This window comes from Vicugna pacos, chromosome 14 (assembly GCF_048564905.1).
Source record: "Vicugna pacos chromosome 14, VicPac4, whole genome shotgun sequence".
Lineage (NCBI taxonomy): Eukaryota > Metazoa > Chordata > Mammalia > Artiodactyla > Camelidae > Vicugna > Vicugna pacos.
The window spans coordinates 65,827,800-65,844,735 of NC_133000.1; the positions used below are offsets into that span (position 1 = coordinate 65,827,800).

Genomic DNA, 16,936 nt, shown 5'->3' on the forward strand with positions numbered 1-16,936 from the left:
GGAAAAAAAACCTGGTCATTTTTAGCCAGTAAGTCACTTGTCTAGTCCGACTTTAAATTCACAAAGAAAGACTCTCTTGAGGTGAAGGTATGAAAAATGTACAATTCAGCATTTTTAATAAATAGTGACATAAGTTGTTTTATTCTGTGTCAGTATATATTTACCTCCTGATGATTCACCCCCAAGTGAATTGTTATTCAGGGGTATGGGTTTTCTGTGGCTAGAATATTTTTTAAAACTGGGCTGGGGTTATATGTACAAGAAATCTGATTTTTCACTGTTTAAATTACTCCATGGTAACGTGACTTTTAAAAAGACAACTTACAGTGAGATTATATGATGAGCCTGAGATATACATTCACTTCCCTTAATCAACTCTTGTTTATCAGGAAACATTATTTACTGGGAAAGAAGGGTCATGCAAAGAAGTCAAGAAGAGATGCTATGGTAAAATGGCCCCAGTCTCAAAAGCTCAGAGGATTTAAAATCTCCAGAAATGGCTGAAATAGAAATTACAAATATTCACTCAAGAATAGGAACAAAATGTTTATTTTCTTAATGGTGAAATTCTGCTCTGTATGAAATTCACATTGAATTATGAAAATGTACAATAATTCAGACTTCCCTTACATATTTACAGTTAAATCTACTTAAACACATTAATCTAGGCAACCTTTAATTATTTAGAGCTAATAAAAACCCCACTTTTTTTTTCTAAATGTGATTTACATTTTGTAAAATCTTAGAATAATGTAACAAAATCATTTCCATATTGTTTAAGATGAAAATTTTTCCTTGGAAATTTTATTTGATGATGTAACTGTTCTAGAGTCATCGTGGGTTGGACTTTTATAAGTCAAATTGCCAAAATAAGGAAAATATGCATCAGCTGAATTACTTAAAAATGTAATATTGAAAATCATTTAAAAGAAAATTTAAGTGATGCTGATTTGTATAGTACTAGTAGTGTTCTCATAATTCAAGAGATTTATAAAATTGTCATCTCTATCCTGAGATTAAGGAGTGCAACCATATTAATTGTAGCTCTATTACTGAGTCTGTCAGTTGATGAAAATCGGTCAGTTCTTGTAAAATATAAGCAGTCAATAAATAACACAGATTATAGTCTTTCCTCTTCTCCAAACATTTTAAGCCTCAAGCAAACCTATTATAGTTGTTCAGTTGCAATTTTGATGACTTATTTGGTGATGCGCAGATGTAAGAATTCATCACGTTACCTAGCCATCAAAATACAGGGGACATTCGGGTTCCCCTGTTGCAGAACTCTGCTTCTTATAAAGGATGAGATAGTAAATATTTAAGACTTCCTGGGTCACATATACATTTCTGTTGAAAATTCTTGTTTGTTCATGTTTAACCGGAAAAAAATAAATACAAACCTCATCTTGAGCTTCTGGACCGTAAGAAATAGATCGTGAGCTGGGTTTGGCTTGCAGTGGAGCGGTAGTTGGCCAGTCTCTGCACCTGTTGGAACTGCGCTTCGCTCCCTGGCTCATCACGTAACCCCAGGTGTGTCTTATTTTTCTGATTATTCTCTATATTCATTATCCCTTTTCGTTCACAACACTCCAAGAAAAGAGCTGCTCTTTTTATATTTTCACATAAGAAAAATGTCCTCAGCATTTATGTTTTTTTCAGAAAAAGTCTAAATATGGAGAAATTACTATACTATAAAGTTCAAAATGTGACTTGTCCAGATTTTGTGACCAAGCTGAAAATACAGCCAGCTACATTCTGAGGTTTATTTAGCTACAGAGTATTGATCCCAAACTGAATTATAGCCTGGCACACCTAAACGCTAATGAATAGTTTTCTTTTAAAACAGTCATATTTTCTTTTCACCTCGTTCTGTCTGCTCTAACGGTTCTTGTGTGTGTGTGTTTATGTGTGATTTTGTCTAGCAATGCAAGCATCAATAGCTCTCTGTTAAGAAGTGATTTAATTTACATGTTTAAGTCGGAGAAAAAGAAAACAAATATAGTTATATGTAGACATAAATCCTGCACTTCTTAAATATGATTTTGTACTTGGACTTTTGATTCCATTACTAAGATAGAAACTTTCTGTTTAAAAATAGGCAGGGCAAGAACAAGTTTGTAATGGGGGGGAATATGCAAATATATAATAGGCACAGGGATAGTATGGCTTGTTCAAGTTGGTTGGAAGTTACGGTGGGATTGGTGTCAACTGGGAAGGATGCAGCAAGTTTGCAGATGGGGTTGACACTAACCCTGCATGCTTGGCAAACCATCACTGAGGAATTCTTCCATAAGGACTTTTCAGTAAGATGCTACTAACATCGCGAGACCTAAGAGGAGAATCACTGTATCCCATTGTCTCCCTGGACTCTGAGCTAATCTCGAGTCCTACAGCACATCTTAAGGAATGGCCTCCGCCCTGCAGATGCAAACACAACATGGGGAACTGGACCACATGACAGAAAAAACAAAACAAAACAAAACAAGAAAAAACAAAAGCAAAACATAGCTCAACGTTTATTTGTAGACTCACGATCAAACCTTTGAAACCCTATTCAGTATTCAAGAGAGTCAACAGGCCCTACGTGCCATTGTGTAAGCTAAGGAAGCTTCGCTATGGAATGTATTTTACTCCAAAGTAGCCCAGTTCACACCTGGAGTTTGATGCACCTACATTTAGTTCAACAGCTTTCCCTGGATATAGTTTTCTTCTGAAACAACATTGAAAATCATCTTTAATTATTGTCAATTCTTTCTAAAATGGCTTTCTTAGTCAATCTGGTCTCTCAAATTTTAATTTTCCCTCTAATATTAGAGAGAAAACTTTAAATGAAGTGATACACGTCTAACTTAAAAACCATGAATTTTTTTGTCATTTTGTTTTTTAAAAAAAAGAACCAAATCTGATACTTGTCATCCTGAAAACATCCAACTTGCTTTAGTGCCTTAGGCATTCATTAAGCATCTGGCCAGGTGTGACAAAGAAACTCTTCTTATTTTCCAAGAGGCAAACAATTAGGACGGCCCCAGGAGTCTTGTGGGCCCATCTTGGAGCTCCTGAAGCCAACCCCTACCCCAGAACACTCAGATCAAGAGAATATTTAGAGCAAGAATCTAAATTCTCCAAGATCTGCAGTGAAATGATGTCAGTTCCAGTTTACTCTTTATATAGGCTGGACCACTTGCATCTTTTCTATAATTTTTCCAAGTAAAGTTGTAGCAAAATATTTTAGAAAGCAAACTTATAAGAAATTAAAATGGTGTCACTAGAAATATCAAAACAATGATGCTCTGGAGCATGGCTGAGGAACGGGTGAAGAAATCAGCTACCATAACAAATCACTAGAAATAACCCTCCCACAGCAGATACGCATGCAAAAGGAATGTGAGATTAGAGAGACTCAGTACAACTGACATATGTACATGGAAGTACAAAACACGTGGTGGTCGGTAAATACAAATGAATTCCATCAGGTTGACTGTACAGAACACCAACAGCGACAGATTGCACTTACTTAACAACAGCAATTTTTGAGAGGGACAGTGGGGGAGTCTCATCCCGGAAAAATTAGCAAGAGAGGTATCATCAAAGAGCTAAAATTTTCTTTGGCATGGTAAAGGGGGAAATTGAGTTTACCAACTTATTTACATGACACTTCTCTGTATTTGTGGGTGATGCAATGCCATTTCGTTACATAAAGTTGTTCGATGTTTCTGAATATGCCTTCATATAAATATTTTATTCAATATGTTGTATTTATGAATACAACAAACGATATCAAACACAGAAACTGTACAACGCAGACAAACTCTTTGTATGTAGATTGAGTGATACACACCAACGGGTCTTGATAAACAGGTCCTACAACATGCAGTTCATCAGTGCTGCCCTTGTCCTGCAACAAGTCAGACCAGACACAGAGGAAGTGATCTAACTAAATTACAAATAACAAGGACCCCTCTTCAGTACGTCTAAACATATATTAGAAGAAAGCATTTTGACATCCATTCATAGGGATAAATGCCCTTAGAGACAACTCATGTAAAAAACAAAACAGAGGTACACATCTACTGAAATCTCAGTCACTTACAAAAATAAATCATGTCATAATTTCAACCAATAAACAAGCTTGCAGGGGAAAAAGAAACCAGCAAGTTGGGCTATTACCAAAAACATATAGGTGGGGTTGTTTGTGTGTGTGTGTGTGTGTGTGTGTGTGTGCGCGTGCACACGCACGCTGGGGTAAGCAGTGTCTGTAATTCCATTTAATTGGAATCTCAAGTTAAGTTACTCATAGTTTGCCACATGTTATGGAATATAAGTCTTCCCTAAACAATTGCTTAATGCAATGCCTCTAATGTATTTTAACTTATCCTTTTAAGAACAATCAGGTTTAAAAGGTGTAAGGGGAAACTAGGAGTGATCAAAAGAACCCTTTGTTGTATTTGTACGTTAGTAGTATTGACAACAAAGCTACTCAAATGTTACGCTAACTTTTTATTTATTAAAGTAGAATTCGATATGAAAATGAAATAAGCATGAACAGTTAAATTGATACTAAATCTTTAATCAGCTAAGCAGGCCAAAATTTTAAAATGCTGGGCAAGGGCTGTCATGGAGACTCAGAAAAGCGGAGGCAAAATAATTTCCCAGTAGATACAGTGCAGATGGGAGAAAACGGCGACTGGGTCACCCTTCCACGTGGAAATAATGACAAGAGGCCAGTACATGGATCCCGCATAGTTTTCTATAAATTGAGGTTCAGTTTGGTCTCAGTTAACTCTTCTGAGGAGAAAACATTGAAATTTATTAAGTATACACAGAGTTAACAAATATATTTCCAAACAGTTTAGTATGAAACATTTTGAAACTCTTGGTATCCAATATTGCGCATTTTGCAGAGTTTCTTCACTGTGTGGTCAACTATTGCCTGACTGGCCTTCCAGTAATTAGGGGTCCTCCCTAAGCTCAGCGTTCAGCTATTCAATTCAAAAGGAAGGTAAGAAAGCAAAAGAAAACAACGGCAAAAACCAAAACCAAAACCAAAAACCTTGGATGGACTGAAAACCTGCCGTGTGAACGTGTTGGTTTGCCTTTATTTTTATCTAGAATAATTCAACAGACTGCATTCTGAGATCATGGCAAGGCACCTCTGACTCCGCCTTGGGACCGCGTGGCCCGGGAAGCTGAGTTAGAGGCATGGACCGGTGGAGACAAGTACCTGACTCAGCATGCTGGGCTAAAAAAAATACCTTTTGTTTTCTAATATGTCGAGTTTAAAAACTTGTCGTTAAACACCAAAAATATTAAAGTCTAATTTATAACTACCGTTTGCATTGCTGCTGCAGAAAAGAACACAACAGCGGCCTTGCTCATGCTCTGCTGAGTGAGGGAGGAACGCAGCCACAACCGGGGCGGCATTCAGCGCGGCTCGTTAGAAACGGGAGGGATTCGATCTGAAGTGGATTTAGGTAGCGCAATTCTTGTAGGTTGTAATTACGGATTTTTCTTTTCTTTTTTTTTTCCCAAATAATGAGGATTCGTAGATGAAAAATGAACCTTAATCAGGCCTACAAGGCCTACAGAGTTCTTTGGACCCACTTTCTCAAAAACCAGTGGGTCTTGCTCGCTGGGCAAGGCAAATGTTACCATTACCAGTAAGCTTGTGATATGTAGAAAACACACACACACACAAAGAAACTAGAGGGGGATGTCAAACCCAGATCAGAGAGGGCGTCCCATGACTGCGTTTGACCCCGCTTCTCACCCCGGCCGCGCCGGCCACCGCAGCACAGTGTCTGCTGGTGGGCAGGGCGTATATGTGTGTTTAATTGATCGTGTGAGCCGGAGTCAACGCTCCTAATCTTTATAGATGCAATTTGTCATTATAGGTTTAGAAGGCCTTCTGATGCCCTGATCGCTCTCCGAACTAAGCCCACGGCAACCGTCACTATTTAGAGGAACACAATCCCTGCCAAAGGTCACGGACAGTGGAGCCAGCAGCCCTGTAAAAACGGGGAGAAGAGAAATCCAGAACAGCACAGGTTTACAGCATCTAACTAGAAATTACTCCAGAGTATCTGTGTGCTACAAAAATTGAACTTAAACACATGGATTTCGCTGAAACAGGACTCGAAAAGGATAATGGGTAGCTGTCAGCAGGCAAGGTATCGAGTGTACTTGTGAAGTGTGTCATTCACATGAAGTGCCACAGTCACAGAAAAGAGAGTAAAAAGGCATTCCATATCTGGTAGGGCATTCCATGGTCTGAGTTGAGCTGGTTATCCAGGTGTCTTCTGGCTGTGGGGGCGCAACCCGTTGAGATGAGATTTATCCGCTGGCGACCAGGAAGTTCGAGGCAGCGCAGAGCAAGCTTTCGCTTCCCTCCCGCTGCTCCTCGGCCCGGGAGCAGGAATGTCCGGCCAGGATAAATCGCTCAACGGTGCTCGGGCGAGTGAGTCACAACACCTGTGGGGATCTGGCTATGTCGTCTTACTTTTGTTGACTGGTTTGCCTCCATTCATGATTGCGGACGCGCTTGTGCTTTTGCTCGGCGTCACCCCGGCCTTCGGGACCGTTTCTCCCACGTCATGCAAAGATGGTTCTCGGTACATGGCGACTAGTGATGGGAGGAGGGCAGGGAGGCGGGGGAAAGGAGAGGAGCCGGTTAGGTTCACGCCCAGACCCCAGCGGTTCGCCCAGTCCTGTTTGCCCTGCTGTATCCCCGCTGGGAGGGAATTCCTGTCTGAAAGCAGTAAAATGCAGCCCCCAAACAAGCTGTTCCTTGCTTTGCATTCTCTGCTTTGTGCGTCCGAAATACGCACAAAGTTCCGTCCAGGACTGAAGGTGTCACTGGGGGCTGTGGCCTCTCTGTGGGCTAAGATGTAACACACCCACACGCACGCGCCCCCCACAGGAAGAGGTGAGAATGGGAAGCGTTTAACCTAATTCTCTTTGTTCCGAGAGAAAAACCCCGACTCCCCTTTCATGGCACACTGATGTCAACACTTGGACCCTCATTCCCACTCGCCTTTTCCAGTCTAAGTATTTTCACTCCTAGGTCATTCAATCATTTTTCTCTCAAGCGGTGCAAAAACAGCATAATCAACACGACTGCCATCTCCAAAGCCACACAGAACAGTGAGAGAGGACTCGCTGTCTTTCAGCCAGAGCCTTCAGGAGCTCAGATTTCCACTCTTGCAATCATGCAGAGACCCTTACATAACTGAAGGCAAGTGGGGGGTGTTTTATACTTTATGCCTTATTTTCAGATATAATATTAAAAAATCCGAAATTGATGTCACATAAGGCAGAGGTGCAGATGGCAAGAGGGAAGTGGGAATGACGTCTGAGGGAGCTCTGAGGAGTTGCTTGAGTTGTATCTGGGGACATAATTAATCACCATACTTGATGTGGCTTTTTAGAAAATGATTCTAGGGAATACTGGGGAAGGGCATTTCAGGGGACTGAGGCTTGGGGAAAACTAGCTGCGTTAAAATCATCTGCCATCAGAAATATAAGTGAATTAGAGCTACTCAGTCTCCTTTTTAGGCATTTGAACGCTTATGATATTTTATGAAGACACCTTCTGTTTAGCTAGCAGGAAGCACCATATGCGTTCTGCACGTTCAAGGTGGTAGGATTTTACCATTTGCAAATGCATCACGTGATTTCTCAGCAGCACGCACACTTGAAAGTGCGTATGTACTGGGGCCGACAGTAAGTGACTCACGAGTAGTGAAAGGGATTCATCCATATCCTTGAAGTTCTTTCCAACCTCTCACTCCCACTAGTCGTTCAGTTAGGAGAAAACAGCCTCACACTGTTACCCCTGAGTGTCTAAGACGTGAAGTTGTGTTAAGAAATACAAATGCCCAGAGCATCAGTAATCAATCAAGAATCAAATTTGCCTTAACACATCCAATGATGTAATTTACATCCTGTATGAGTTTGGAAACTTAGCAATTAATTTTCCTCTACCAATTACACTATGTGATAACCTCTGTCTTTATACTACCCCGCAACTGTTTTTAGAGTGCTTCTGTCTACTAATTACTTGAAATACTTTCTCTTCTTCACATATACATAAACACACAACAAACACACAGACACACAACAGTTCAGTATATGCTTAAAATAGAGAGTTATATTGTCCCACCACATCTTTAGAGTCTCAGCCTCCTCTCTGGAAATCTGATCAAAGGAAACGTGAAGGCTTCAGTGTTTTTAGGTAAACGTAAAAGAACGAAGAACCACATTTGAATTTACTAAACAATTATGCAGTCTGGAAGGGAGCTATCTAACGTCAACAAGTTCTTTAAAGACTAACTTATTAACTCTTCATTTCCTGTAATTATGCTAAGTTACAAGCACATGGTTACTTTCAGCCGATAACAGCAAAGTGAAAAAATACTTTAAAAATCCGTAATATTCAAAACTTGGTTTTTCTTATATATCTATTGTCACGGTTGCAGGTTTGTAATGTCATTACAGATTCAACATTTTTTAATTAATTAAAATTATTTAGGGGCTAGAGAGGTTGGGGCAGTGAGGAGCTGAACCATTAGAATGAGTAGAGAGGGAGTTTTTCTGGTATTTTTAAATTAATGGAATATATATATGTATGTGTGTGTGTGTATATATATATAGAGAGAGAGAGAGAGAGAAAGAGAGAGAGACAGAGAGAGAGAACATACACACATATACATATATACAGTAAAGCATACAGATCTTAAATGCACAATTTAAGTAGGTACCTGTGGGATCACCCAGCAGATCAAGATAAAGAGCATTTCCACCATCCCATGAAGGATCTTTGTGGCCACGGTAGAGTCGTCAGTGTGAAAAATAAATGTGTGAGAGCTCTGATAGGAACGATGCATCCACGACACTCACCTTCCAATGGCTTCGGTAGAAAATGGGCTGCTGGTTTGGTTTTCTTTACTCTGTTTCCTTTCATAACCTGCCCTTCCTTATTCAATCCCAAAAACCAGGCTCTACCAGATTCCTGTTGTCTGTACAGCATAGATGAGTAGATTACATAATAGTTTTCAAAAACAGATTCTTTGAACTTGCATTCAGGGGTAAAAAGTTCCTGTGGGGAGAAAAGGAAGAAATGAAAGTTAGAGGGAAGAATGCAAGATTCCTGGTGCCTCCTCTTCATTCTTCCAGAAACTTGCCAACCACGGCCGACGAGTCAGCCCTTGGGCAGGGATGACCGGAAGGACCTCTTCCTGCAGGCGCTAATTGTCCATTCACTTCTATCAGCGTACAGTGAATAGAGAAGACAGGGCTACTTTGGGGAATAGATATATATATATGTCCAAATGTATGGATGTCTTTTAATTAGAAAATAGAAGACACGCGCAAACTCAAAATAGTTTCACTTGAACAGAATACAGTTCAACCAGGGGATAACCAGAAACAGCACAATAAAGTAGCCTCCTCTGTCCACAATAAACTGAACAAAAATTAAATACACATTTAAGCTATTTGCTAACCTATTTACAGTATTTCCAAAGGAATGATTGCGTGAAACCTTAAGAGTTGCCAGGTGTTCACTGGCTCACTGATATTCCAGGGTGATACATTGTACCTACAAAGAGACCAACTGATACCTCAGACTAGCATCATGACAATCAGCTGGCACACAAACTAGACCCTGGAGCTGAGGCCCAGTGTCATGTTAGCTGCTCAGAGTGACAGGAGCCAAAAATAACGACCGAAGTCCATGGTTTGGGGCCCTCCCTGGAACTCTTGAAGAGAAACATCAACAGCTGGCTTGACTAAAACCCACCCAGCATTTCTGGAAAGAGTACTGTGAGTTAAACACTATGATTCTCAATGCCATGAACTGTACTGATGGATGAATAACACACAGCTTGCTACTTTACGATTATCACTAATAACACAAGTACTGGTGGATGAGTTTTGCATACTTCTAACATTTAACTCACAAAGGCATTTCTGATAGAACTCTATTACAAATAATTAAAAAAAACCAATCTTCCTAGGTACAGACCATGAAAATCACTTAACTGGTTTTTGTGGCTATTTTAAATATGCTCAACACGGCTATTCCATATTTAAGAAATACTGATGTCAAACAGAACTTTATTGTCATTGCTTTAAAAAATATCACATACTTAAAAATTTTTTCACCTTAATAGATTTTTATGACTGCAGAAAATAGTAACTCTCATTTTTTCTTTTAAAAAGTTATTTTCTATATACATTCTGAAAAACACATCCTTTAGGGTCTAAAAAATAAAATTTCTTAAGAGTTTAAGTTATGCTAACCATAATAGAGAATGTGACATTATTGCCTATGGAAATGTTCTTTCGGTATTTCCCACGAGAGTGTCAATTATCAAATAGTGTCTCTTGCAGGAGACAATTCATTGAGTGTCCCATAACTTTAATTCACTGAAAGCTAATTGTTTTCCAAAGGGAACAGGTTTTGTTAATCACAGAATCTTTTCCTGACAAAGATGGTAGCTCGGTGATTAATTTGATGAGATTAACATAGCCAAAAGACAGGGTGAGCCCCTTCCCAAGGGGGTTTATGTAGACCTTCATTTCTTCCAGATGATGCCACCTCAGGTTTGACTAAGATGCCATCCTAATAGATGTTCTGATCTTCCACTAATTCTGTTTCTCCAAATATCCTCCGATCAGTTCTCTCACTAATAAATGATGGTCTCAGTGAGTCAGTCTCCAGGCCATGCCTCAGAGAAGAGACTGATAAAAGGGTTCATGTTCACACATTTGTGTGGTGAGAAGAAGAAAATGGAAAGCTGTAAATCTGGCTTGTGCTCAAAAGACTAATAAATATAACATATTGGCTGAACAGTACCTTCTAGAACAAGCAGATCAGACTTTGACAGGTCATTCGTCTTTGTATTGAGATAGGCCAAGGCATCCAAGTGTATTATTTATTGGTTAAAACCTGTCCTGGAACCAGCTGGGACTGGGTTTGGGAAAAGCTGACCCAGCAGGTCACTCAGGGCAGAGAAGCTGGTTCTGCCTGCTAGGATTTCTGGTCTCTGCCCAGAGTTTACCTTTACCTTATTGAGAGGATCACAGACCTTACTCTCAAGACAGGAAGGCCTCCAGCTGTGGGAATGCAGGTTCCCAGGGGAGTCAGCCTTTCCTTATGTCCGTCTGATCCCCACGGCCGTAATGCCGGAAACACGGCGGACGCTGCGTGAGTTACCATCAGCAACTGAGAAGTGTGCTGTCTCTGCTCTAAACTGACTGAGTTGAATATGAAAGAGATGAAGACCCTTGGTGTGGAAGAAGTCATTTATTCTCAGAGTATAGCTGAGTATACCTCTAACGCTACGTCTTTTCAGATAAAATGTTTGCATCTTAGGGCTCTAAGGATGTCAATAACACAGCCCCTTTCTGTGAGCTGTGCCAGTGACTTCACAGATAGGTGGCTCTGTCTCCCACAGTGAGAGCCACTGCCTTCAGGTGATCGTGATGGCAAACACTGGTTGGTACTTCTTTAGTCTTGGTTAAATAATTAATTTGCATACACATACTCATACGCATGCACACTACAGTCAAAGCTACTTCTGTCTAATGCTTTTTGCTAGACTTCTCTGGACTTTTCAAGAATATGCTCTGCTCGTCAAATATTGGAGTCCAAATAACCCTACCATTCCCAGGAGAACTGACAGGACTAAGGAAAGTTGAGACTGGCTACAACGTTTCGCTGTCATAAGGGACAAAGATACTTTCAATATGCAAATGGGAGGCGGAGGAGTAGAGTGACTACAAACACATCTGTGGAATCAGACCTGCGGGGTTCAACCCTGACCCCACTCCTTACTAGCTGTGTGTCCTTGGGAAAATCACTTAATCTCTGGGCTTCAGTTTCCTCATCTCTAAAACTGGTACAAAAGTCATAGGATAATAGGGTGGTTGGGAGAATTAAGTGAATTAATACATGTCACATATTTAGAAGAGGACCTGACACATAGTTAAAAACTCAGTATTTATTCTAAAAAAAATTCCCCATTATTTACAGTCAAAAATAACCCTGTATCAGTTATTTCAAGTCTATCAACACTTCAGCCAACCAAAATTCAGCTTAACGATTAGTCAATGAGCACGAGTTTATGTCAGATACCAAGCTTGGCATCAGATCTAGCAACATGAACACATTCAAAACGAACAAGATTCTTCTTGGAAGAATCTTATAAAAATGCATGTGCTTAGAAAAATGACATTACAATGCAATATTTGCTGTGGCAAACTTATCTTCCAAATACTAGACCAACTATAGGTGGGGCAAATGGTACTGTGAAGGATGAGAGATAGCCAATGCCTTGGTACACTGGGGAAACTACAATTATTCCCTCACTGAGGCTCTGTAGGGGCAGAAGTGCAGAACAATGCGGCAGCTTGGAGAATGTGATAAAGGGTCTCAGACACGCTGATAAACAGGTTAGACTTATAAGCGAGAGGCAGACATGCAGAGTTCTCGCATAAGCAAGGGAATAATTGACTGACTAGTGTTTTATAAATCTGTTGTCCGTGTGGAGGATGGTTTGAGAAGTTAATAATGCTTACATATTGATATGTTGAAGCCTAATCTCTTGCAAAATGGACTTGAAATCTGCTTGTGCAGTTATGTATTCATGTAAGTAATTAATATTAATTTAATAATCAACGACACACAAAGTAAGGGGAGAAACATCACCAGAATTATGACATGTTATTAAATTGATTTCTGAACTTCCTAGGAGCCAAGGCAAAAAAAGAAAGGCTGTATGTTATAAAAATTACCGAAGAGAGAAAATCTTTCCTTTTTCTTGGCACTAAATTCTAAAAGGTACTTCCTTGCAAGGAAAAAGTGATATTGACCAAATAAACAAAACATAACACACAACACGAGCACAAAATGCTCTTGATAGTAACGTATGATGGCCACAGTCCCAGTTCTGTACGCTTTAGACGGAGCAAGGGAGGGAATAGGTGGGATTAGAAATGATGGGATTCCCCAGGGATCATGGCCACAGCCGGGACCACAAACTCAAATGCCTAAACTGAACAGGCAGTTACAAGAGTGAAGCAAGCTGGCACAACCAGAGCACCCTGCACTGCGTGAGGATAGATTCCTCTACCTCAGGCTCAGACTTGAGGAGCCAGAGAGAATGGTAGAAAGGATGATGGTTCTCATGGAAAAGAGAAAACAGATCTTTATAAGGTCTGGTTTTTCAAAGGAAGTAAAAAATCCAGGTTTTGGAGAAAAATCTCCTTTTTATGGTGGCAACTATTTCTTTGTTCTTGTTTTGTTTTTCAATACAGCATGGGCCAAGGGTCTGAGATGGACCCGTGGATCACTTTGAGACCTCCGATGCAGAGTGACAAGAGAAGCACTAAAGAAAAAAAAAAAAAAAAGAAGTACTAAAGAAAGAAGGTCCAGGATTAACAGATACAAACTACTGCATATAAAATAGATAGAGAACAAAGTCCTACTGTGTAGCACAGGGAACTACATTCAATAGCTTGTCATAACCTACAAAGAAAAAGAATATATATATATGTATAACTGAATCACTAGTCTGTCCGCTAGAAACTAACACAACATTGTAAATCAACAATACTTCAATTAAAAAAAAAAAAAGAAAAAGCAAAGTTCCCAGGTGGCTTATCAGCCCAGCCCTAACTTAATTGTTGGTTTTTATACATTTGAGTAATACCATGATTGCGCCAGTGACATATTCTAAAACTGGCAGGGATAACATGAGAATACTTATTTAAATTTAAGCTCAACTATAAACGCCTCGGAACTGCCAAAATGGAATAGATAAGGAGTTTGATGTGTCTTTTTCTCCTCTTGCCTGCCTATATTTAGAGCCACCAACACCACCACAACTAAATCAACAACAGTTGAGTTCCAGCAGAAGCTTAAATATTAATTTGTAGCCTTGCCAAACGAAATCGTCAAATCACAGAACAGAAAAACGCAACAATTAAACAAAAATTTCATATCTCCTTTTATGTTGTGGTTGTTTTGAAATGAAAGCTCCATCTGCGATGTACTCATTATCTTAACAGTAGCAGCAGGATTCCTCTTGGGAGGGGAACGCCTTTGTTGAGGAAAATACTGCGGTGGGCCATTTGCATGCTCAAGGCTGGGCTTCGGGGTTCAGGATGAAAAGGAGGGGGTGGAGGGAAGAGAGGGTCCATGTTTCATAATTTGTAACCAATGAACGAGCCATAAACCCGGATAGCTCAGCAGAGTCATAACCTACTAACTAACAGTGACCTTGGAAATCTCACCCAGTGGTCAGCCACCTACAGTCCCCGGCCAAGTTCACGCTACAAGGTCCAGAGGTGAGTTGTTGAGATTGTCCAGCCTTCTGAGAAGCTGCAATGTTTACTGTATGGTCTTTTGATTAAAAATTCCGCCAACCTCGATCTAAAGTAAATTTTGAGGACTTTCCAACCCAGGGGATTGAGGGAGGGCTTGTTAATCTAGTATCAAATGCTCCCAAACTAAACTTGGATTGCACTTATCTTCGTGTATCCAAATGCATACAATCTGAATCAGAATTTTCATCAGAGTTGCATCCCTGGACAAGCCTTTATGATGTGTTACGAGCCCGGGCTTCCTGTAAGAGTACGTAAGTGCCAGTCCACAGATTCCATGGTGTTGCGGCCTCGCCTTTGTGGTTACCTATGACTACATGAAAACTACATTTGTTTAATAACTACAGGTTTGCCTAGCACCACCATTATTTTGAAGGGGGAATATAAAAAGAAACATTGCAGACAAATTTCTAGCATTTATCAGAATACAAGGCAATTCCAAAATAGATTAAAAAGAGAGAATAGAGAAATGATATTAGACACAGGGTAGCAAGTAGCATGTAATAAATGCACAGTAAATAATAGCTATTAATATTCTATTATTCTAATCTATATTCTGTAATCAAAAACTCAGTCCCCTCCCATAAACAGCCTAGCAATGGCCCTGCCCCTGGACTTCTTGTGATTATTTTCCCCTAGACTTAAACTGAGAGGAGGAGCGAGCCTCAGGTTCAAAGTTCTTACTTGAAAAATAACAAATCAGAAAGGTTTCTTGCAAATATCAAATAAGAGGGGTGCGAAATTATTGTAAGCTATAAATTGAATTCTAAACTGTAGCTATATTTATAATCTATGGCTGAATTTAGAATCTAAAAATTGAATTAAAAAGTACAACTCAAATATTAGTTATTATCATGAACAGGGTAGCAGTTTTTTATTCTTAACGGGTTTCAACTTAGACATACCTTTATATGGAAATCTCAATGATCCATTTAGCCTGTATTCTCAGTTAGTTTTTCCTTCTCTTTCTACTTTGTGGAGATGTAGTCTACAAGAGTTTATCATGAAGTCTGCAGAGATTTATCCTAATCTCTTTCATCTTCTACAATTTTAAAATAAAAAATATCTTTTAATGCTACTCGTCTGATATCACCCAGTTCTTTAAAGAGAAGTGCAGAACACTCTTAAGATTACATAGAAAGGGAAGAATAGTCTGACCTTTTGGAAGATTTTAGCCATGAATTTGGAAATGAAAAAGAATTTGTAGTTAATGCTCAAAAGCAGAAAATTTAGTTGACGGATGCATTTTATTTATCTGAAATTCTACATAATCAAATATATATAATGTTGGGTTGTGACTAATGTCCACAGGGAGAAAAAAATTACTTCAAACTAAAGCATAATTATTTAAATGTTTAAAAGGCAGCTTTTGTTTAATTATAGGACTAGTGATTTTAAATATATTCCTACCAACAAAGCAGTCTCCACAAGTACATATACTTAAAGGGCCAGAAGCTGTTACTAAAGTAGCTTCTGTGGAAACAAAATTGTAAATAAAGGCTTTCTTTTTTCCAGTAAAGATATTATTTGACATTTAGTGGTGTCTGACATATATATTTTTTAGATATAGTATTTCATTAACTAAATATTGTATTTTTAAAGTATTATTTTATATTTAATATGTATTTTATTTTTATGACTTATGTTTTTAAAAAATTGTGGCAAGAACACCTTTTATTTATTATAATGATTCAATATTAAATAATTTAATTATTTTATGTATTTAATACAAGTATGTACTTCATATATTTTAATATACATTAAACGTATGTCTAGAATTATATATATGTCTGTCATTGCTACTTTATATGTGGTATTCAGGGATCTATAGCAACTTCCTCCACCTGGGAACTTGTTAGAGATGCAGATTTCCAGTCCTGGTAGCTGACCTACAGAATCAGAATTTGCATCTTAATAAGACCCCCAGGTTATTTGTATGTTTAGGATGAGAGCTTAGGATGCATTTGTATATGTTCTTGTTACCACACAGAAAAAATAAATGATCATGAAATTTTAGTAAATATCAATTAAATTGGCCTTATTCATAAGCTTGCTACCATTTCTTAAGATTAGTATAAAATTTATTAAAACAAGAAAATGGAAACAAAATATAAAATAATTACAGTACATCTTTAAATAAGAAACCTTAAGACTAATATTAAAATATGTGCCAACTGGTTCTATAATGTTAAATCTGTTTTCTCTAGAATATAGACACGTATAAATTCTTAAAATAATAATGCTTTAACATGAACAGATGATATCAGTGCTATAAATATTAGCAAAAAAAATCACAAAATAAATATGCTTAAGAATGTATTAATACAGCCATATAACATTCTCACAATTTGCCAGTGCTTAAGAGTGAATGCCTCAAAATAATAATAGTAATAGTTTAATAGCTACAGCTAAAACTTAAATTGTGCACACTTTTGTACCCACCACTGTTCTACACATTTACATAATCAACGAATTATTCCTCACGATAATCCATTGAGATTGGTACCATTATTATCCCCATTTTAGAAATGAAGAAACTGAGCCCAGAAGG

At 38.6% G+C, this 16,936-nt stretch overlaps 1 protein-coding gene across 4 annotated transcripts in view; it reads right to left on the minus strand.

Moving 5' to 3' along the window:
- Positions 1 to 2,503: 2,503 nt before the first annotated feature.
- Positions 2,504 to 16,936, minus strand: part of FGF14 (fibroblast growth factor 14) — a 529,039-nt gene continuing 514,606 nt past the window's right edge. For 3 of the 4 annotated variants that reach the window (XM_072976504.1, XM_072976502.1, XM_072976503.1), the window contains exons 4-6: positions 8,896 to 9,094; positions 6,497 to 6,619; positions 2,504 to 4,785 (exon numbers count right to left, since the gene is read on the minus strand). In XM_072976504.1, coding sequence (XP_072832605.1) covers positions 4,748 to 4,785; positions 6,497 to 6,619; positions 8,896 to 9,094 — 360 coding nt within the window. In that variant the 3' untranslated portion in view covers positions 2,504 to 4,747. Of the gene's footprint in view, positions 6,620 to 8,895; positions 9,095 to 16,936 lie in introns of all 4 variants that reach the window. The other variant, XM_006208307.3, reaches the window with a different exon arrangement.